The sequence below is a fragment of the Glycine max genome, chromosome 1, assembly GCF_000004515.6.
Source record: "Glycine max cultivar Williams 82 chromosome 1, Glycine_max_v4.0, whole genome shotgun sequence".
In the NCBI taxonomy this organism is placed as follows: Eukaryota; Viridiplantae; Streptophyta; class Magnoliopsida; order Fabales; family Fabaceae; genus Glycine; species Glycine max.
In genome coordinates, this window is record NC_016088.4 from 583,814 (window position 1) to 606,649 (window position 22,836).

Consider the following 22,836-nt stretch of genomic DNA (forward strand, 5'->3'; position numbering starts at 1 on the left):
GTAAAACTAGTTATTTAAGTTATAAATATGTGATAAAAACTAATTATTAAAGTAGTTGAATAGTATAAAATTATGATTTATTTAAAAAGCGTAACAAAAAAATTTGATAAATATATTAAGGATAAAAGAAAAATAAAATATAAAAAAGTTAAAAACTAGTGTTTTAAAAAATACTACTTTAATAGTATTTCAAAAAATATTAAAAATTATTAAAAAAAATTGTTTGTCGAGCAATCAAACGAGTTTTCAACTAGTAAAAAAAGTTAAAAATTAATTAAATGATAGGTGAAAGCTAAAAGCTAGAAAACTAAACTCTTATTATATAAAAAGTGTTTGACAAAATTATCTATTGGAATAGCTAAAAAAAATGTAAAATTACATTAAAAAATAAAAATAATAAAATTTTACCTTAAATAAAAAAGATTAAAGAAGACATCTAATAAATATTCAATAACAGAAAAACATAAATATAAAAAACTAAAAGTTACCATTTAAAAAAATTACTTCAAATAATGTCTAAAAAAATCCTAAAAACTAATAAAAAAATTTATTTATCAAATAGTCAAACAAACACATTTTCAATTAATAAAAAAGTTAAGATCTACTTAAAATATCTTGTGAAATACACTCTTCTAAAATTTCTTCTAATGATGTGGCTTAATTGCCAACGAAATAATGATAATTCGGTGATCAACTAAATATACTAGGAAATTAAAATGATTAATTGTTTATTATCAAGCATTAATTACCTTGAATTCGAAGCTCGATATCTTTCTTACAAACTATGGATTTTGTTGTGAAACATTAATTGTAGTTGAAACTCTGAATCTCGGAATTAATCTTTCACTTTTCGCGAAAGAATAGTTGGTTAACAAAAAAAAAAATTGTAATTAAAATGCTTGGTGATTAGTATCTCGTTGAATTGGGTCTGTGTCTATTTTATTTGTTGTATAGTACAAGGCTTCGCATCGACTTGCCATGAGAATTCCTGATTGCAATTAGAAATTTAGAATAAGAGTGTGAAATTGGGTCAGTCCAACCAGAATTTCTTTTGGATTTTAAATTTTTATGACCCAGTCCAGCTTTAAGGTTCAACGAGTCTTTTAGTTATAATTAAAATAAAATAAAACTAAAAATGTTTAATATATAGAATCCTAAGAAATTTTGACAGAAATCATAATTTTATACTAAATTTATTTTTTTTAATTTGCAGAATAGTTGGTTATCAACACTTAATTACATCAATATCAATTAAAAAATAAAGAATATTGTTAATAGGTATTTTTACTAGTTAAGGATTCAGAAAAATATTTATTATGAAAATCACTAACAAAAAGAAGCAAAACAACAAAAAAAAATCTCCTAATAAATGATTAAGTTTTTAGTTTCTCTTAACCCCCTTAGCATTGGTTAGCATTTATAAAAAAAATAAGTTACTTTAAACTATTTTTCATTGAAATTTGATATCAAAAATAAAAAATATTAAAATTAAAATATCTATTAAATAAAGGATATTTTAAAAATAGTCTCATTAAATAAACTAAAATTGATTTATATTTATGGCAAATGATTAAGGAAGTAAATAGGAAAAAGTTTTTGTTGAAATGCAATAAAAACGTGTTCTCTTATAATTTTAAAATATGCTTTCATATAATTTCTAATAAAAAATTTCTCTTTTTAATTTTTTATCGACGTCTTAAGAGCAGTGATTAATAATATTTTATATTTAATTTTAAAAAAAACAATATTAAATATTAATTTGTGAATTTTTACCTTTGAGAGAAATTTAAAACTCACAATCTCTCCTTTTTTTCTTTTTTTTAAAAAAAATTATTAAGTCAACAACTATGAGAACCTATATTTTTAAAGTAACATTCAAGACATTTTTTTTCTTATATTTAAAAACATGAGGGACGAAGTTTAGAGTGAGGTGACAAGCTCTTTTTTTTCCTACTATAATGAATGGGGTCAAAAATATAAAATAATGCTAATTAATATTGTCTTCTCTGCTTGTGAACTTTTGGAAGGAAAGAGAAACTCAATGGATGGGATTAATGGTGACAATCAATGAGGGGACCAAACGTTTCCATTGAATATATCAGTTGGAGTTTATTGAATCAATGGATTAAAACAGCGTCATAATCCAATCACTCGTGGACACAGATAAGAATAAGATTTTGCAAAACCTTTATTTTATTTCATGTTTGTTTATTTATTTATTTATTTATTTCAATTAAACACTATATATAGTGAATATAGTATGTGGCCTACTCGCAAGTGTCATCCAAAACCATACGATGTAGAAGCATGTGGTGGCAATCTAATTGCCCATATCCAAACATCACTCGTGACTTGTGACTATGTCAATCTCCTTATCTTCATATCCTTCTCATCGTACCAATACAGCTCATTCTAATATAACAATAGATTTTGTCTTGTCATTAGTTACAAAAGGATTCGGACATTTATTTATTGGTTTAGATCCATGTATCTCTTCATAAAAAATAATAATTCGTGTAGGTCTATTAGTTGGTAATAAAACCCACTAAGAATGTATTTAGAATAGCTGTGTGAAGACATTTTTAAATAATTGCTTATTATAATCAATTATAGTTCAAATTAATTTTTGTTTATGCTTGTTGAAAAGTAACTTTAAGATAATTAATCTTGTTAGGTGAAAAAGAAAAACAGCTTTTCACAGTAAGTTATGGGAATGGGAAAAAAGAGTTAGTATTAGAAAATTTTGACACTATTGGGAAATAACGTATTTTGAGAAGAATTGAGAAATGATGTAAAAGAAAAAGAAATGAGAAATAATTTCAAGTTTCGAATTTTCAAATGTATGAACATAGCTTATTTTTCAATAAAAAAAATTCTTAACAAATTTCAATTGATATCTCAAATACATTAGTTTCTTTTTAAATATATTTTTTCCTATAAAAACAACTGAAATAGAGAATTATAAGTTGTCTCAGACATACTCTAAAAAGAGAATAAGACTCCTATAGTTTTACTTAATAAAAAATATGTATGACAAATATTGCTAACAATTTTCAAATTCTTTTTTTTTTCTCAAAAATATTGTAAAACACCCCCTTCCTCCCCTTTCCTTATTCTTTCTTTGATTTAGAGATGAAGATTATATGACCAATACCGATGAGGGCATGATTTGATAGAGAAACATGCATGAATGCATGATTAATGTTTGGATGATGGGGGCAACATCTTCAAACCAATTGCAAAACGTCGACGTATTCCAATCCATCTATAAGGTTTGTCCACGTGGGTGGAATATCTTAGCAAGCAACATAACACAACAAGTTTTGAAAAAGAAATAACACTTTTAAATAACTCGTCAATTCAATATAGTTTGCACTAAGCTCCAAGCATTATCATTCACAAATTTGGTTTAGAAAATACAGAAGTCTTAATTATGCAGATAGAAGAATGAATGCGGTAAATATAATTATAAACCATTTTAGTTATATGTATTATGAATCAATTATTTTTAAAATTAAACTGTTTCTAGCTTGAAAATACCAGCATAGTTCTCTATCAATTTATATGTACTAATTAACATTGACAAGATAAAAATAAAACAAAATTTCAGGAAGCAATTGCCTGCTTTTTATTGGGGGTTTCATGACAGTCCAGTTCCGATCCACTAATCTACCAAGTTCGAAAGAATTATTGAGGGATCTGGGTTTAAAAAATGAAATCAGGTATATTTTAAGGACAGATTCAAGATATAATTTGAATCATCTCTCAATTTAATCTAATGTCATATATGTGTTTTTTTTTTAAATAAAAAATAAATAATAACTGTTGATAATACAATTGATTGTCTTAATAAATGTAAGTAATGTCTTATTTAACATAATATTATATTTATTACAAAATATATATTATAAAATATATCTTAATTGTTAATATATATTTCATTAAGTTTACTTCTGAAAAAAAAATCATTAAGTTTACCATTTAAGTATTTTTTTTTATTCATGAGAATATAGAGTATCATAAAAGTAATTTACATCATTCACGACATTCTGTTAAATAAACTAAAATAGATTCTTTAACACGATTTAAGTATATAAATATTAAGATTTCTATTGTGTCAACGAGTCAAATTAATAATACAATCTTATTTCAAATACTATTGAGTCTTAATGAAATTAAATTCGAATTCATGATCATAAAATTAATTTTATCAAAATCTCATGCCAAATAAAAACATAAATAAATCTGTCCCACGAACTGCCATGCTTTTATATCGTACAAAATGTGGATCTTTTAACGGAAACATTCTATAAATAACACTTTTTACCAGGAATAGATTAACTGCAATCATAATTTTACCATTGGAAAAAGATAAATTAACACTCTAAATGCTATTAAATACTTAGTGAGAGAAAAAAAAATATATAAATATCATAAAATTTATAATATGATAAAATATATTAATAAAGTGTTGAAAATGAAAGCATAGTCGAATTTCTTTTGCATTTTTGCGGGTAGATAGAGACGCATTAAAAGGTGGGAATATACTTATCTGTCATGGCTTTATGAAGCAAACTTGGCGAGATGTGGACCTCAGTTTTTCCCTCCAAAAATAATAATAATATTAAACGGTGAGTCACAACATGGAATGAAATGGATGTCTACAAATTTTAGACCTTATCCTCTATCCTACCTGTCTCATACAAGTTATCAATTTCACACCATGTATAACGTGATCTGATTGTGACAATTTTATATACATTAATTAGTAAAACCTAACTCAATATTATTGAAAAATAATAAAATTGGTCAATGTTATCCAAATCTTCTTACATCTATATATATATATATATATGACCCAACATTTTATCGGTTGAACATAACTGCTCCGTATCTTGTTGGGTGTCATTCGTTTTCTTATTTTCTTCTTAGCATACATGAATCAGAATGCACAGAATTTTTATCTGGGGATGGATGTGAAGAGAATCATGGATGGTGATAGAGTTGGGAACACTAATTGGGTAATTAAGGAAGATGGTGTAGAAGATAGCAACGATTCATCATCCATTGGATTCAACTCAGAAGATTCTATTTGCTCTTCTTCTTCATCAGAGTTGGCCGAGGACGCTTCATCTTCAACATCTTCTAATTCACCAACACATTCAAATGGACCTTTGTTTGAATTATCAGACCTCATGAGCCACCTCCCTATTAAGTAAGCAATTAATCCCCCATGCCTTTCTGAATTTTATTCAATTTCCTTTAACCAAACACATACATGTACCATCGATCGAGGTGTAGATCAGGTGGAACAAGATTGTTTCCTATGAAGGAGGATACTTGTTTTCTCTATAGAAAAAAAAAAAATTACGCACAAATCATCATCATCTATTATCAATGTTCAGAATTGTTATATACTTATTATAAGATGTTGTGTTAAGTAGGTTATATTTGACCTGTGCAGGAGAGGGTTATCTATGTTCTATCAAGGGAAGGCCCAGTCTTTCACTTCTTTAGCAAGGGTGGAGAGCATAGAAGATCTTCCCAAGAAAGGCACACCTTATAGTAAGAGAATGAAATCATGCAAAAGTTTTGGGGGAGGCTTGAATAGTCAGAGACTATTGTGCAGTCCAAAGTCTACAATATCAAAGAAAACTTCAAGAGGGTCTTTTGCATCTGTACTAAGCAAAAGAGGAAGTTTCCTAGGAGGGTCTAGATATTCCATTGCAGTTCAACAAAAGAACTTTTGAAATTCAAAATGTTAAAGAGTTATTGCTTATTTCATGTACAAAATCCGGAAAATTTTGAGTCCTGCAGCTTCAGCTTATTGAGTCAAAGCCATATATGATCAGTTAGCTACATATTTGAGATTCATTATTGGTTTGTTTTCCATGGTGGTATGATCCTTGCCTTTTACAGTCATTACTACTCTGACTCAATGATCCCAAGTTATTGCCTTGATTCATGTGACACCAAATCCTTTTTGAGATCAAATTTTAGGTTTTCTCTTTTCCGTAAGATGTATACTTTATCAGTTACTTGCACATACTTTTTTCATAAATTTAGGGGAAAACTCCAATATATTATCACTTAGAATTACGTGTACTTTGGTTCTCAGATTCTAAAAACATATGATACGATTTTTAAACCATTCCATGTTTATGTTGTAGTCCTTTTATCCAATTTTTAAGCCTAATAGTAAGGTATATTGATAAGTTCTTTAAAATTTAAAACTGAAGTGCATTTGAACAAGTTGGATAGGATAAATTAAACTTCTCTCATCAAGAAATTTGGAACAAGAAATAACTAAGCGATTTAAGCATGATGATTTGTCACGTAGATTTGCTGATTAGTAAAGATTATTATACATTATTGATCAAAATTGATGGTATGTTTGATTTTTAAAGTAATTATTTAGTTGATATACATAGTGTAGAAGGTGGTATATTGACTTTTACAAAACACGATTGATCTATTCATTTTCCTTTTCTATGTTCCATTTACATGGTTGAAACTATCTTAATCAAGAAGAGGGGTATGGTCATCCCAAACTTTTATTGTCTTCTCATTTTATATGTATTTTTTTTTACGCGTAGGGTAATTAATCTTCTACTTAGTACCGCATGAGTTCATTTGATCGCTGTAATTGTTCAATCCAACAGTAGGCCTTGAGTAAAAACGAAGTAACTTGATTTGAGGTGTCCAAAATGAAAACTTTAGACGATTTTGATTGTTTCCTATTTTCATTTTTAAAGAAAACAGAAAAATAAGAGTGAAAATAAATTTGTTTAAAATTTAGAAAACATATTCTTCGAAATATTTTCAAAAACAGATCTAAAATTAAAGATCTAAAATTAAAAATAACAGATCAATGTTTTCCTATTTTCATTTTCTAAAGAAATGAAAATGCAGTCACACCTTAAAATATTTTTTTCTTGATACATGTTATTTAAATCTGAAAATTTTAAAAATGAAAATAAAAAATAAAAACAAAAATAAACACTTAAACTAATCACCATATGTTGTCGTATTTTGTTGAGTTTCTTGAGAATGACAAAGGGTTTTGTAAAATTGATTCATAGCTAGTGGCAAGAGACTAATTAATTTTTATGTGAACATGTTTTGTTCATCCATTGCCCACAAATCATTATCTTTGTATTCAGCTACCCAAACCCAAATTTCCTTACTCCGACCTGTATTTATACAATGGATTCAGTTGAAAATATTCTTACCCAACGCTCTACATATAACAATTTAAGTGTAAGGGATAAATGTAACACAGAGTGGAGGCATATTATACAATAAAGGATGCCTTACTACTGAACAATGAAATAAATAAATAAGGAAAAGGAAAAAACAGTAAGAAACAAAACACGCAGAAAGTAATCACATTCACTCCTCAAAACATAATTCCAAACAATAAAAAGAGTCCTGTTACTTTTGAGATTAAGAGTACAAAAGAACAGGTACAGTTGCATTTTTCTTTAGTACAAATGTACAATGGACTCCATAACGTCCATTTTCTAGTAATTTCTCTTGGAACACAAGTAAAGCAAAATATAACTCATCTAAATAAATTTCATGGGACCTTGTCAACAATATTGCTATAAATTATTTACTTTCCTTCGTAAAAGTTACAACTCAAATACAATTAACAAAATGGAAGAGGGGAAGAGGTGATCGAATTTGCCTGAACAATTTTCATTGTGAAGTTTCCTATACTTGTATATCCCAAAAAAATCTGATAAATAATTTGCATATGAAGCTCTTATATGTCATAGCCTGTATACAGGTTCAATTCCAAGGAGATAAAAGCAGTGTCTCATCACAGTCACCGTCGCTTCACATAGCAAGAGTCTACTAGTTTCCTCAGGCGACCCCACAACCTGCCAAGGGTAAGAAGTTAAACTGCGTGGTTTCATCTAAACATTATTCTTTCACCGAATCTTACCTAGGAATTCTTTAGGATATATATAGTGCCTTGTTTTTAACATGTACCACTCTTGATCTTGACAGTTTTATGGATACTCTCGTTACTAGGAAATAGGAACGGGAAAAGCATAGAAATGTAAATGTATAGCATAAGTTAATGGCTTTAGAAGTATACCTGACAATTAGCATAAAATTTTTTTGTAAAGATTTCTGCCAAATTGTAAAGGTATTCACACAAGAAATTGGGCAACAAATAGGTGCATGCCTCCTCATAAACCTGAAAAATAGAACAGTACAAATAGCCCACGAGGTAAGCATCTTTTGGATTAGAAAACACTCCAATATGCAGAAATCCCAACCGCTGTAATCTAGATATCTCAGTCTTTTATTTAAAGAAAATGGCACCCCGGTAACAAAGACTAAATTATTACTAGTATACAAAGGTATAAAGCTCAAGAACATATCCTACCTCAGGAAATTGTAGCAAATGAAGCCCCAATGCACGTTCATCTTCATGATCCAACACTATTTTCCCGTTCTGTCAAAAAGTTGATAAACATGTAGACAGTAAGAAATGGGCAAAAGACAATATTTAGCTGACTGATGATTATAAACACATGGACCATTGAGTCATATCACATTTATAAAATATCAGTGCTGAAATGACTAGCATCAAGCCAACCAAGGTACATTATAAACCTAGGCATCAAATCTTGTATCTCGTATAGTAAAATTAAGCATATGAGCTGACAAAAAAAATAAAAAAATTAAGCATATGACACAAAAATAATTAAATCAAATACTTATCAAGCCAACCAAGGTACATTATAAACCTAGGCATCAAATCTTGTATCTCATATAGTAAAATTAAGCATATGAGCTGACAAAAAAAATAAAAAAAAATTAAGCATATGACACAAATAATTAAATCAAATACTTTTTAAAAATAAACATTTAATAAACCAGTTTTCATCATCATCCAGGGAGAAAAGAAGCTAAACTTACTCTCTTTACTTCTTCTATGTCTTTACCAGATTTCCTGATAATGGAACAGATCCTAGCATGTGCATACAGCAAATAAACAGCAGTATTCCCCTGTTTCACAACAAACTCGGGAAAGTAAGACAAAAATAACTTCAGATCAGTTAGTTTTGTTGGGGGATTAAGAGTTCTACAATAGACAACATGACTTTCATAGGCGCATTTTAGCTGTTTTAGCAGCAATTGTTAATAAAAGCAAACAGCAAACAGTTAGTGGTGTAGTTGAAACTTTAAAAAAGAAAAAGGATCGGGCTCCTTGAAGGGATAGTTTCGCTTTAGAGAGTCAATTGCAAGTCATAAGAACTAAAGAAAACACCAAAGGTAGTTGATTCTCACAAATCAATAGTTTATTACCAAGTTTTTATCAAAATCAAGAACGGTGATATTTTCTATCCATGGTTATCACATATCAACCAGACTACTCTTGGAAGTTACTGTACACTTCAGAGGATATTTGTTAAGGGGGAAAATAAAAGCAGGACAGGACCCATAGATAATGGTCTATACTAGCTTCTTTACTGAAACCTCACAATCATACACTCAAAATTTGTATACAGAGAACGCACCTTATCATTAAGCATCTGATCAAAGTTGAATGTGTAATTTGTTAATCTGTTGATCTTCAAATCAGCATACCTGCAAACACAAATGGATATGAATATAAATGGCAACAATACAAGCCTACAACTCATTTAGTGTTCCCAACACAGGTATAACTGCTCAAGCAAACTGCAAGTGAAAGGTTTATCAAGTCAAAGCAAAACCATATGTTACTAAAACCACAAAAATGTTAACAACCTAGCCAAAGTCATATGCTTTACTTCAATGCAATTTATTGTATTCACTGCTCACAGTCATCATATTTAATCAAAAACCTCAGTAAAAGATAAAAGATAAAATATATCAATAGGATTATTGGCTCAGAATATAAAATACCCAGTATATAACAGCTTTTAATATTCAGTTAACAGGAATTTGTTAGCCAAATCACCTGTCTATATTAACACAAGAATATGCCCAAAGAGAAGCAAAATACAACTTAGCATGACAGAACAAAATGTTGATTTTTCTTAAAGTAGGGGGAAATATTGAGTTAAAGGAGCTTACTTTTTATTTAAATCAGCAAAAGCATATATTAATGACAGTTCGAGAAGCACCAAAACAGTTACAAAGTGTCCAACATCTATGGCCTTTACTAGGTGAGTTAAAGGAGCTTACTTAACGGCCCCATAACCAATTGCCTCGGATGTTTTCTCGATCTCCTCCTCAGACCAATCTTTAGCTGTATCTAAAAGAACATAGGATCTGGAAAATTAATTGTCTAGTGCCTAGAATCTCACTAAATGAAATTTAAAATAGGCAACATTAATAAATCTTAATCACACAGAAATTTCATTCATGGATGTTTGCATGCAGACAAGGAAGAAGTAAAAAGAGCACAGGAGCTTCACCACGTTCAAGAATGGCAATTTTACAGCGCCTTTTAGCTTCATCAAGTAAATCAACCAATCGAACAACCTCACTGCTGCGAGTCCGAAATCGTTTTCCATCTTCCCCAAGAACAAGACCAAAACCTATATGAGTACATTTTGGATATGCATTCTCATCCTTTGGTAACCAACCTGCACGCCTATAGGCCTGAAAAGGAAAATGGGAAGTTTGACATTTTAATTCACTGGAATATTGGCAACAGCAGCTCAAGTAATATATCATAGTCCATGACTTTCTCTTTTAAAAATTGAAGAAATAATATGAAAAAGATTTTTGGACATAAATATCAGAAAAACAAAGACAAGTCAATACACAACGTACAAGGACAAATTGCTACTGGAAAAAACAAGTAGAAAAGGGTTCTGACACAATTTGATGCAGTAACCATAACATACCATGAAAATCATAATTTGAGATATACCTTAAATAGCATATCAAAGTGTTGCTGCTGCCCAATATCTGTAACATATACAATCCACTCAAGTTTTTCTTCATTTAGACGATACCTACATGGTTCAAGTAGTTCAGATAAACAAAACAGTCTGTTTTCCTCATTTTTCCAGTTCCATACTCGGAAAAAAATGCAGACAAATAAAAATAGGTATCCCAAATTTTACATGAAAAGCAGAGTATATAAACATCCAATATGAATAAATTTTACATAATAATTGATAACAAGTTTGGTACTCAAGTGAGCCAGCAACTCTAACAGGATTTTCCAATGTATGTCCATAAAAACTGAAAGAGTAAAACTAACCAAAGTGATGCTAGATCAGTTGTAAAATAGTTGTATCCACCATCTCTTTTCACAGCAATAAGTGGTATGTCTACACCCTCAACATAAATCACACGCGCGCCATCACTCTCTTCAATCAGTCCTAAATTATCTAGTTTCTCCAGAACCCCAGGAATATATGGATTATAGAAGCTCTCTCCCTGAGACCAAATACATCACCATTCAGTACACTTCAAAAAAACATCACGGTTACTCATTCAAGTAAAACCACCTCTAATTACTGCAATATAAATTACATATGCTCAATAAATTTATCGATAAACTGTATGCACACATAGTATAAAAGACAGACAGCCAGAAAACAAGCCCTTTCATCTGTGATATTGATAATTGTCACTCCAAAGGCTAAAGCCTGGAAATCAATCAAGCATACGGAGGAGTCATGTTTTGCACAAAATCCTTATGATAATATAATTCCAACAAAAAACCAAAGTTGCCAAAGAGAAATTACAAAGGTTCCCAAATCCTAAGGCAATTTGATCAAACCAATCAAACATTTGGTCATAGAAGAACAAAAAAAAGACAAGTTTTACTAGACAGATTATGGCAGATCTGGTTAAAAGACAGAATCTAAGCTACATTGTGAATTGAATAAAAAGCACAGCAACTGCAAGAGTCACTAACAAACTCAACAAATATTAAGCATGCATACTTTCATAGAATTTTTAGTGGTCTAGCAATGCATTGAAAGAAGTCTTAGAGATTCCTTCTGGAAGGTACAAAAGAATAGACATCATTGTTAAACAACTTAAACTCCAAAGAGCCAGTGAAAAAGGAAACTAGAACCCTTACCCTTTCCTCCAATTGAACTCCAAGGCGTTGATAGACTTTATCAAATTCAGCCCTACTAACATCACAAATTTGTTTCCATGCCTTGCGATACTTGATTTCTCCACTCTGAAATCAAAATCAAGACATACATAAAATTTAAAATCCAAGTTCCCCAATATCTAGTCAATAGGAGGCAAAAAGAGAAAAATCTTAACATATGTTTTACCTGGAGGCGGACAACTGCCTGCTGTGCCCTCAACTTAAACTCAGGATCACTATCAAACCTCACTTTTGAAGCCTTATAGAATGCCTTAAAATGCACCAACATGAGTTCAATAATAACTTTTTCAGTAAAAACAAATGCTTCATCATCATCATATGGAGAAACTAAGTGACAATTAATGAGAAAATTATCCCTCATGACCAGTACACATTGCCATTTCACAGTTGATGGATCATTTATAAAAGTTAATAAAAAACAATATTCATAACCAAACATAACCTAAATACTTATTTCTAACTTCACTCCTTAGCTTCTTTCTATTGAACAACAACATAGGAAAAAAAGAAGAAAAAAAACTTTCTCCCACTAAGTGGGATCAGCTACATGCATCGATTGATGTGGATCATGTCTAATGACAAACCATTTAAATCTAAACCATTCTTAATAGTTTTTCTTGGTCCCTTCTACCTCTAACTATTGGACTTTCCTCCATTTGATCTGCTCCCTTTACAAGAGCTTTTAAAGGTATTTTCTACACAAGCACAAACTACCTAAGGCAAGATTCTACTATCTTTCCTACAATGGGTGTTACCCCAACTTTCTCTTAAATGCATCCATCCTAATTCTAAGTTGTCTAGTGCACCCACTCATCCATCGTAAGTTCATAACATTCTTATTCGTTCAACGTTGAGCTTATTTTCTTGTTGGCTCTTTATTGCCCAGCATTTAATCCCATACAGTATCACATGTCTTTTAACTATGTGGTAAAATTTTCGTTCTCACTTTAGCAGTACTTTTTATCACAAACAAAACCCAAAAAACTCCTCCCTTCAACCCACCCCGATTGAATCCTACGGTTTACATCTTATATTCCCTCATCATTTTGTATGGCAGGCCAAGATACTAAAATTGTGTGGCATGTGGAATGATAATGTCTCTAATTTTCACCCCTAAGCTAGAATTAGTGGGTCTCCTACTAAACTTACATTTGATATTCTTTGTTTCACTTCTACTTAAATGAAGGCTATGTGCTTCTGAAGCTTGTATCCACATCTCTGGCATCCCATTTATTTCTTCTTTCTACATTAAAAAAAAGGGTGACAATAGAAGAATGGAACTTATTTCAGATAGCAAATCTATTATGTAAAAAATTTATTTAACCAACAAAACATGAAACAACTATTTGCACACTACATGTAGAGAAAATCATTTGCTCCTTTTTTGGGTTTTTGTCAAGGGAAAATAGCAATTTATATTCCTAGCTAGGTTTAATGGTATTTGTAGCAAAATAATTTATATATAACTTTGAATGCATAGTTTTTACTTCCATTATGAAATGAATACAATTACAAATTACAATGAGCATGCAGCAAATAAATTAAAAACAAGGATAAAATATGTTTTTAGTCCCTCAACTAAAAGTTGATTGGTCTTGATCCCTAAACTATTTTTCCATTTGTGTTTTGGTCCCTACCGTCAAGTTCTCCCGTTAAATGATGATGTGGCGACTGATTTGTGACAATTTTTTTCTGGGAACTAAAAACCGCCAGAAATTACTTTATTTTATTTAAAAAAAATATGGCAAAAGTATCATCTACCAGATGAATCAACAACAATCACCAAAAACAATCAAAACAATAAGAAATCTAATACGGAAGAAGAATTTAAACCACTTACCAAGGTAGTTATAAACATCAAAAATAGAAATTGAAAAAAAGAGGGAACACACTCTCATCTCGCACGCACTCGGATCTCAACAATGTTGCCGCTGCCATCTCGCACAAACTCAGATCTGAACAACATCATCACTGCCTATCTCGCACGTACTCAGATCTGAACATCGTTGCCGCTCATCTCGCACACACTCAGATCTGACCACCGCCTGTGTCACCTCACCGATGAGCATATGTGACAGCACACACTCAGATCTGACTCCAACAACATCAAACAGGGTCGTAACACACTCAGATCTGACAGTGAGGTGGTGCAAAGAGTGAACAAGCACCGAAGAGAGCGAATATAGCCAGCCACTGCGTCTTGTGGAGGACGTGCTCCGGGTTACGAATTGGAGGAGGCATCACGTGTTTGGGGAGATAATCCTAACCGCCACTGAGAAACTCCACCCTGATGCCGCTGATAATCCCATCCCGTCGTCATAGCCTCTGCCTGTGATGAGTTTGCGTATGTTGCAGAGACCAAAGTGCAAAAGATGTCTGTATTCATAAGTTCTTATTCATTATGATATTTTTCACTAAATATTTTCATAAGGTTTTGGTAAGTTATACTGTGTTCATAAGTATTATTGCCAATACAATTTGGCTGGTTCGTTTTGCTCTCAATTTGTTTAAAACTTAAAGATCATTGAACGCTTAGTTCTTATATTAAGTCTCTTTGGATTAAATTTTTCACAAGGCGCAAGGCATGAAGTGAGAAAGAAGAAAATTTCTCCTAATATCCAATTGAAGTTAATAAGATAGGATCGTCAAGTTCATAATGATATTTGGTTGTTTATGTTTATTTTCTTTTATAAATAAAAAAACAAAATTTGTGTTCTCACTGAAATCTAATTTGAGCACCATAATGATTTTTGTATCCTTAATTCCTTATTGAAACTTTGAGCACCCTGGTTTTGAAAAGGAAAAAAAAAAAAAAGCAGTCTCTGGCGGTTTTTCACCGCCAGAAAATGGTTAATCAAATTTTAAATAAATCTGCCAAATAATTTCTAGAGGTTTTTAACCCCCTCAAAAAAAAAAACTGCCACAAATCAGTAGCCATGTCATCATTTAATGGGAGAACTTGACGGCAGGGACCAAAACACAAATGGAAAATAGTTCAAGGACCAAGACTTTTAGTAGAGGGACTAAAAACAAAAACTTGAATAGTTGAGGGACTAAACATATTTTACCCAACAACAATGTCTTTCAGATCAGAATGAAGAAATAACAACAAAATAAACACCTAAATAAGAAAAATTGAAATGAAATTTATTTTAATATATTTTCTCACCTGAAGATCTCCAATGTCTGCTTCACTAACATCATCTGGGTTTGGAAATTTTTCAAAGAGGTTTGTAATCAGCATCCCAAACTACAAAACAAATGCATGTACTTTGAGCTTTATATTACCAATATTAAAATGAGAACTTTCCTAATGGAATGTTTTATCATTCAAGCAAATATGTCATAAGGATATCCCTATAAGAAATCAATGTACATTGCTAATTTGATGAGTAATTGAAATAATGCAATATCTAAAGTATTTTCCTTATTGGAAGGGAGGGGGGAGCAGTGTCTTAGGACATCAATTTTTCAAGGTTACACAACAAAGACGAATATCAGAGGACACACAGTGAGATGCAAATGTACTTGATCATTAAAAGAATTATATAGCAACTTATATCAGCAATTTTCTCAAGCCATGCAGATATGCTAACGACATAAGCTTGACAAGTTAAATGACTGTTGCATATGAATTACCCAAAGTTGTGCCTTATATGAAGAAACCTAGCTTTGACCTAAGATGTAGTGACGAGCAATGGCATAAATAATTTATCATCAGATTAAACATGCACTATTTTCAAACTCATGGCACAAAAACAGCACAATATTAGAACTAAATTATACCTGTGTTCCCCAGTCACCAACATGATTTCTACGGATTACACACTCTACACGTGAAAATTCAAGCATACGAGCTAATGTATCACCGATAATGGTAGATCTCAGGTGGCCAACATGCATTTCCTTTGCTATATTAGGTGAGGAAAAATCAATCAAAGCCCTCTTGACTGGAAGTCGAGGTGCCCATGAATTGATACCATCAATTAGCATTCTCTGTAAGCTCTGCAGTAGGAATTCTCTTGCTTTTAAGTACTAACAAATGTTTTAACAAGTTCAACATCCAAACAAAGTGAAAACCTTAACTTTCACATATTCACCCTTCCAATCAATGAACACTATGACTCAGACCCGACCCCCACCCCCATTGAAAATTAAAAAAATAAATAAATAAAGACTTACACACTATGTACATAGTATTTCTAATTTAAAATTATAAGATAGAAAATGCCATCACCTCAGCTATCCACTTCTTTGACAATACAACATTGACAAATCCAGGACCAGCTACAGAGCACGAATCTATCATTTCAGATGGAGGAAGATTGTTAACGATAGCCTACACATACAAAAAACATACAGATGACCATCTAACAACAACAAACCAAACTCTAATCACAAATAAATAATTATAAAGAGGAATAAAAAAAGAGCACACATAGGTGGTGAAAATGCCACAAAAGTGAGTGAATTAGTTGTGATCATACCTGACCAATTGCTGGGGGACCCCTAAATCCTGTCTGCTTTCCCTTCATCTTAGACCATATACCCATTGCATTATTACTGCACCAAGTAAAACTCTTAGTTTCAGTTTGCACATATACATAACAATATCAGTTTTGAACAATGCAAAACCCAATCAAAACCTGAAATTCACTTCAAAATTCAAATACATGCAACAAGGAGAGAAAAAAAAAAGAAGAGTGAACTAACCATTGATAATCACCAAATTTTACGCCACCTTTAACAGCACAAGCATCAATTAACGGCACAACATCTGGCTCATCGGGCACAGTTGCCCTCAGAGACAAGTCAAACAGCTGCGCCAATTGCCTTTTGACACTGGCCGGGTTATCTATTTCCTAATATCATTCCAAACAGAACACAACACAACACCATTTTATCACAAAGAAAACAATGAGGGAGATATAAGGTTGGCTTGGTGATAAAGGGTGAAGGGAGGGAGGGATACGGCATGGGTTTGAATCCCCCGATAACAAAAACTAACAAGCTAACAACTAACATTTGCAGCTAAAAAAATAAAATAAAATAAAAAAACAATGAAATCAAATCAAATCAAATAAATAGGAACGAGAACTTATTAATGAACTTGCAATTATAGCGGTGGAGGTGGATTGTGGCTTAGTGACTGGAGATTGCTGCGTTTTAGTCACTGATAAAGCGAATCTACGAGACGCAACCTTAAGTAAATCTGTCGTTCAAAAAAAAACCAGGCCGTGTTAGTGAATTGAGTTAAGGCGTTGAAGTAGATATTGAAGAAAACGAGAGAAACTGACCGGAACGAGAGGATGGTAGAGAGGGAGGGGATGGGAAGTGAGAGAATCGATTGAGGTTTAAGCATCCTAACCCTAACATTTCTTCTTCTTCTTTTTTTTTGAGCCAAACACCATTCTTGTTATGGTTTTAGCCGTTTTTGTGTGCTGTGTGCTCACCCCCGCTGAAGATAACCAGTGGGCCACCACCACTCAACAGAGTACAGACCATTTTATATTAACAAAAATTGCACCAATTTTTTACATTTCCAAATGCATTTCATTTTATATTAGTTAATAATTTAATTTAATTTTTTTTAGAAGGATGGTATCACAGCTGAAAGTCATGAGAAAAAGAAAGGTTTTTTATGTTATTACAGGTTAAGTGCGTGTTTAATTTGGTGTTAGAAAAAAAATTCTGAGTTTAGATTTAATTTTAAATATAATTTTATATGCTTAACAAGAATTTATAATTAATTATGAGATGAACAATTTATGTGTTAGAATTGAATCTTATTTTTAACTTAATTTTATAATAAAACATTCAAATATAAATCACATCATTTCAAAATCAAATTTAATCAAAATCAATTTTATTAACATTTATTTTAAAGTACACTAAAAATATGCATATAAAAAATACTTTAATATATTTTTAATATTTCAAATTTGAATCATATATTTTTGTCCTTTAAATTTAATTATATTTTTTAATCCTTTAAATTAAAAAAAAAAAAGCAGCTCGGGTAATAATGCAGATTACGAGGCCAATTTTGCAGTTTTGCTGCACAACCTTCCATGCACCTTACCGCACACAATCTTTGCCCACCGTTCTTATCCGATCGCAACTTTCCAATCGCATTCCAACACGCACGCACCCAGAGATTCAACGTACGTTACAAGGCAGAAAAAGTATTTTTAAAATTGTTTGCGTGAATCCCTAAATTACCCTCATCTCCTTTATATAAAAGCCCTCACCAGCGCGGTTTTGGAGTCGCACACAGTTTACTCACTAACTCACTGTGAGAGCAAAGAAGAAGAAGAATGAAGGACGCCGGAAAGAGCCACAAGGCGAACGGAAAGCTGTCGCCGGAGACTCGGAAGGATCGGAAGTCGGCGACGGGGCTGAGCGGATCGCCGAAGAAGGGAGGCCACGGCGGGAAGTTCACGTGGATCGGCCACGGCTACGAGCAAGTTGAGATGCCGCACGGTGCTATGGACGCCAAGGACCCGAACTTCGAGGATCCTGTGGAGATCGCCACCGTGTGATCGCGGTGGTTTCCGGTGGCCAGGTCTGTAAATAGTAGTAATTGGCGAAACGTGTTTTTTCGTGTTCAATAATGTGAAGCGAATCGGAGAAGAAGCGTTTTCTGTGATTGATTGTTATAGATCTGATCTATCTGCGGTATTTGGTAGTAGCATGGCACTTGTTGTACATATATCGTCTTGGAGTTGGAAGTGCACTCGTATCCAAAACTATTTATAATTTTTTTAGAACTTAAATATGTTTTTTTTCAAAGTAATTTAGTGTTGTTTTTGATTCAGTCTCTATAGGATGTGATATTTTTAAAGTGTTTTAAATCGTTTTGAAGTGTAAAAAAATATTTTAAACAGAAAAAAAAAATATTATCTAAAATACAGGATAAAAAATAATAAAATATATTTTACAAGGATTAAAATAAAATAAATTATTAAAAAGAAAACAATAAAAAATATTAAATTATAAGAACGAAAAAATATATTTAAATTTTTTTATATTAAATAAAACTTACAAGAGAAATAATATTGGAAAAAATGTATTTTTTTATGAGATTCATATTTTTTTATGTTCTACTTTAATTTAAATTTTTATTTTTTTATTTTTATTCTTTAAATTAAACACCTAAGATCATGACTAGTAAGTGTCTTTAGTTTTGGAGTGGGGGAAGAGAAGGATTATAAAAAAGATGAAAAATAAGTATAAATAAAGAAAAATTAGACGATTTTTTAGTTTGTTTAGAAGATTATATAAAAAAACAAAAAAATATTGAGAATTAAAGAATTAAAAAAAACTATTTAATATAGAGATTAGGAGAACATAAAAAAAGTCTGAATAATATGATTTAACGATCTCAATAAAAAAAAAAATTCCTTTAATGATTTGGATGGGTTACCATTTGTCAAAAATGAAACATGAACACAAAAGCCATGATGGGCAGTCAAATTGGCTTAAAAAAACTGCATCTAAATTTTGTTGCCGCTAAATTTATTTAATCGATTGTGATCCCAGATTTAAAAGGAGTGATTTGAATACTACTCATGAACGACGAACCAGTTATGACTCATGCACTCCGTCCCAGTGTCCCATGTCAAGGTTTTTATACAGGGGAGTTAATCAAAATATTGTGGTAAAAATAATAATCAATTGTGAATTAACTAAAATAATCATATTTAGAACAAATAAATTTCACTCTAATAATTTTACGCTTTAAATGAATTAATCTTTTTTTAAAGGATAAATGAATTAATCTTTAACTTAGACTAACTAAACTTACTTTTGTATCAAAATGTCATGATTGAATGCACTTAATGCTCTATCTTTAGTTTCTTTTCTTGTAAGAGTGAGTGAATACTGATACTGGATGAGGGTGCACCATGGTTTTTATATATGTGCCCCTTACGTGGAAACTCTGAGGAGTCTTCCTCCCATCTTATCCCTTACGTTGAAAAATATCTGTTTGTGTATTCTCTCATCTCTTGGGTACATAATTCATCAACTGCAACAACAATCCTGGTTTTCCGTTTACCAAGAGTTCTACGTCCCTTTCATCCACATAAGCATCAGAATATTGAAATGAGGATGCAAACCTGAAGAAAACAGGAAATATTATCGTCATTAAGTTATGAAGGGATCACCCACAGTTACGGTAACAGTGAGTAAATAGCTGGAAAACATATAAAGTGACACCATATTGTATTTCATCCTATCATATGCATATTGTATATCATCATCACAAATAACAATAAAATTTTAAATCTTTATATACTTGGGACTTGGGAGGACATGAACTTTAGTATTAAAAAAATGTTGTAACCAGGTGTGCAAATAAAAAATAAGAAAAATAGATAAATAATTTAAATGGTTGAAGTTGTACACACCTGCCAAGAAAAAGAAAAGACAAAGGAGAAAAATGACTATACTAAACATGACAATCAATAAACATGACTTTCTCCGTGTTCAAGTAGATATGGGAAAAGAATCTCCCATCACATTTTTTAAGTAAATAAAAATAGTATTAGGCATCAACAATATTCATTTCTTATTAAGTTTATTTTCATCAAGTAACACTAAACCTCTATAAGTCAAAAAGTTTTTCACACCTATAGTTTCATTATCTGTCATGACTGGCAAGAAAAGCATGTCAGCAATCAATTTAGGACTCTTGGCAATCGTATGATCAGCTCGTACAATTCGTAGCTCGTACAATTCGTCGCTCTCATATAGCTTCCTCACTTCGTCGGTGTTGCCAATGTACAAGCCACCGACAAAAATGCTTGATAGCGTCAAACTCCAGTGGACAAGGATCCATTGGTGTTTGACGCTATCGAGCGATTTTGAGTTGGGATTAATAAGGTTTTAATCTTGATTAGGGTTACCAATGGATTTTGAATTGATAGGGTTTTAACTCTTGAAATTTCGTATTGTAGGGTTCAACAAGGTTTTGGAATTTCACTTGCAAGGTTCAAGGAAAAAGTAAATTGTTAGGGAATTGCTTGTGTATGATATTTGTACTTTAGTTCTCTAATAGTATAATTAAAACAACTAAATGTAGTTCCTCTTAAGGACTATAAAATATGCGTGTGATTCTCTCTTTGTCAAATCCTTAATTTTGTGGATAAATCTTGATATTGAAATTAACATGTGTGGGCCATAAAATTTTGTTTTCTAAGATTTTTGAATTCATTGATTTATTGTGTTGTTAATCTTTTACAACAAGTCTTTTGAAAAAAAATTGATTTCACAAGGGGTTTAATTTTAATTGAATCTAAATAATGATTAGGTGAAAGTTTTGAAAATAATCTATTCAACTCACCCCTTATAGATTCCCAACTAATCCAACACTAATAAATATTTTTAATTAGTTTAAAAGTTTTAAATTAATGCCTTTGATAAATAATTACAAAAAGTATGAAAAGAAAAATAATAATAAAATATATATTTAAAGATAAGGGGTGTTCATGGGTACATCCTAAGGCTTAAAATAAGTCAAGCTAATCTGAGTTCAATTTAGTTTAACTCGGCTCGTTAATATTTAGCTCAGCTCAAAACTCAACATGACCATTTTTTCCAGCTTGAACTTGATTCTATTAAAACTCACAAACAACTTGGTCCAGCTCAAATCACATGAATCAATGGTAAAAAAATTTAAATCATATACATTTCAATTTCTTAATTTATTAGTAGATTTTAGATAAAACGATTGTTTAATTTGATTAAGAAGGCAAAACTCAAGGTATTCTATTAGCCTTGTAGGGCCACAAGGTGTGACAATAAAAAAAAATATAATTACAACCAAAGTCTACAAAAAAAAAAAACTATCCCATCCTCCATACGAGAGAGAGAGAGAGAGAGAATTCGGCTCATTTATTTAACAATTTCGATTTTTAGTTCAAGTTCAACTCATTTGATTCATGAATTAAGTTCTTAATGAGTTAATTATCAAATCGAATTTTCAATTATTTTTGAGTTAATTTGATTTATTGGCACCCCTAGGTACAAATAAGTGTAAACTGATTTAACTTAAATCGACCTAATAGACTTTGAAATAGCTTTTTTGAGTGTTTTGATTGAACTCATCTCAACTCAACATGTTTATGTATGAGTTGGATAAGATATTTTAATTTTTTTATAATAATTTTTATTTTTAAATTATGAATTCAACCTATTGATTTGAATGTTATTAAAATTATTATTATTAAATATATTTTTGGTCTCTCAAAAGTGGGTTGTTTTTGTTTTTTATCCTTTAAATTTAAATTTATTTTTAGTTTCTTAAATCAGAAAATTATTCTTTTTAGTCTCTCTTGATTGATGTTTTCCAGTTTGGATGCAAAATATTTTTATTAGAGGAGACACTAAAAAGAGCACTTTTGAAAGTTCTAGGAGTAAAAAATAAATTTAAATTTAAGAGATAAAAATAACACTAGACTAAATTTAAGAGATAAAAAATATTCAAGACTATTATTTATATATACTTTTAAATTAAAAAATCAAACATTAGTGATCATTAAATATTGATATAACATCACATAAGTGTCAAAGTAATTAACTTGAAAGAAATTTATATACAATTTTCATCCTTATTTCAAATATAGTTTTAGAAAAATTTAAAAATATTGAATATTCAGTTCCTATCAATTCAATCAAACCAATGATCGGATTAATTTAGTTTAGGCTTCACAATAAAATTATCCAAATTCAACCCAATTCAA

At 30.9% G+C, this 22,836-nt stretch overlaps 3 protein-coding genes across 4 annotated transcripts; 2 read left to right on the forward strand and 1 right to left on the reverse strand.

Moving 5' to 3' along the window:
• The first annotated feature begins 4,879 nt into the window (after positions 1-4,879).
• LOC100306340 (uncharacterized) lies at positions 4,880-5,884 on the forward strand. The gene is given in 2 exon segments (NM_001250350.2): positions 4,880-5,215; positions 5,465-5,884. Coding segments are annotated over 2 exon segments (564 nt in total). The 5' UTR covers positions 4,880-4,937; the 3' UTR covers positions 5,751-5,884.
• A 1,705-nt stretch (positions 5,885-7,589) lies between these two features.
• On the reverse strand, positions 7,590-17,581 carry LOC100796303 (arginine--tRNA ligase, chloroplastic/mitochondrial). Of its 2 annotated transcripts, none has more exons than XM_006572867.4 (18): positions 17,389-17,581; positions 17,206-17,303; positions 16,805-16,953; positions 16,579-16,654; positions 16,329-16,430; positions 15,878-16,096; positions 15,261-15,341; positions 12,258-12,341; positions 12,053-12,157; positions 11,222-11,400; positions 10,886-10,970; positions 10,425-10,611; positions 10,192-10,261; positions 9,540-9,609; positions 8,938-9,027; positions 8,402-8,470; positions 8,108-8,209; positions 7,590-7,886 (listed from the first exon to the last, which is right to left on the reverse strand). In XM_006572867.4, exons 1-18 carry the CDS (start codon positions 17,465-17,467, stop codon positions 7,776-7,778), a joined length of 1,956 nt encoding a protein of 651 aa, XP_006572930.1. In that variant the 5' UTR covers positions 17,468-17,581; the 3' UTR covers positions 7,590-7,775. The 2 variants fall into 2 exon arrangements, with proteins under 2 accessions (XP_006572930.1, XP_040874180.1); XM_041018246.1 differs by having other exon boundaries at positions 17,190-17,303; positions 17,389-17,440.
• A 520-nt stretch (positions 17,582-18,101) lies between these two features.
• On the forward strand, positions 18,102-18,867 carry LOC100816703 (programmed cell death protein 4). The gene has a single exon (XM_003516404.5). The coding sequence runs from the start codon at positions 18,409-18,411 to the stop codon at positions 18,631-18,633; it is 225 nt and encodes a 74-aa protein (XP_003516452.1). The 5' UTR covers positions 18,102-18,408; the 3' UTR covers positions 18,634-18,867.
• The last annotated feature ends 3,969 nt before the right edge of the window (positions 18,868-22,836 follow it).

Bases quoted from the DNA above. Each gene is read 5' to 3' on its own strand.
- LOC100796303 (XM_006572867.4), bottom strand. From the start codon at position 17,467: ATGTTAGGGTTAGGATGCTTAAACCTCAATCGATTCTCTCACTTCCCA. The intron at 15,342-15,877 runs GTATAATTTAGT...TTTGTTTTGTAG, and splicing joins TTGGTGACTGGGGAACACAG to TTTGGGATGCTGATTACAAA. The intron at 12,342-15,260 runs GTGAGAAAATAT...GTGCATTTTAAG, and splicing joins CAGACATTGGAGATCTTCAG to GCATTCTATAAGGCTTCAAA.
- LOC100816703 (XM_003516404.5), top strand. From the start codon at position 18,409: ATGAAGGACGCCGGAAAGAGCCACAAGGCGAACGGAAAGCTGTCGCCG.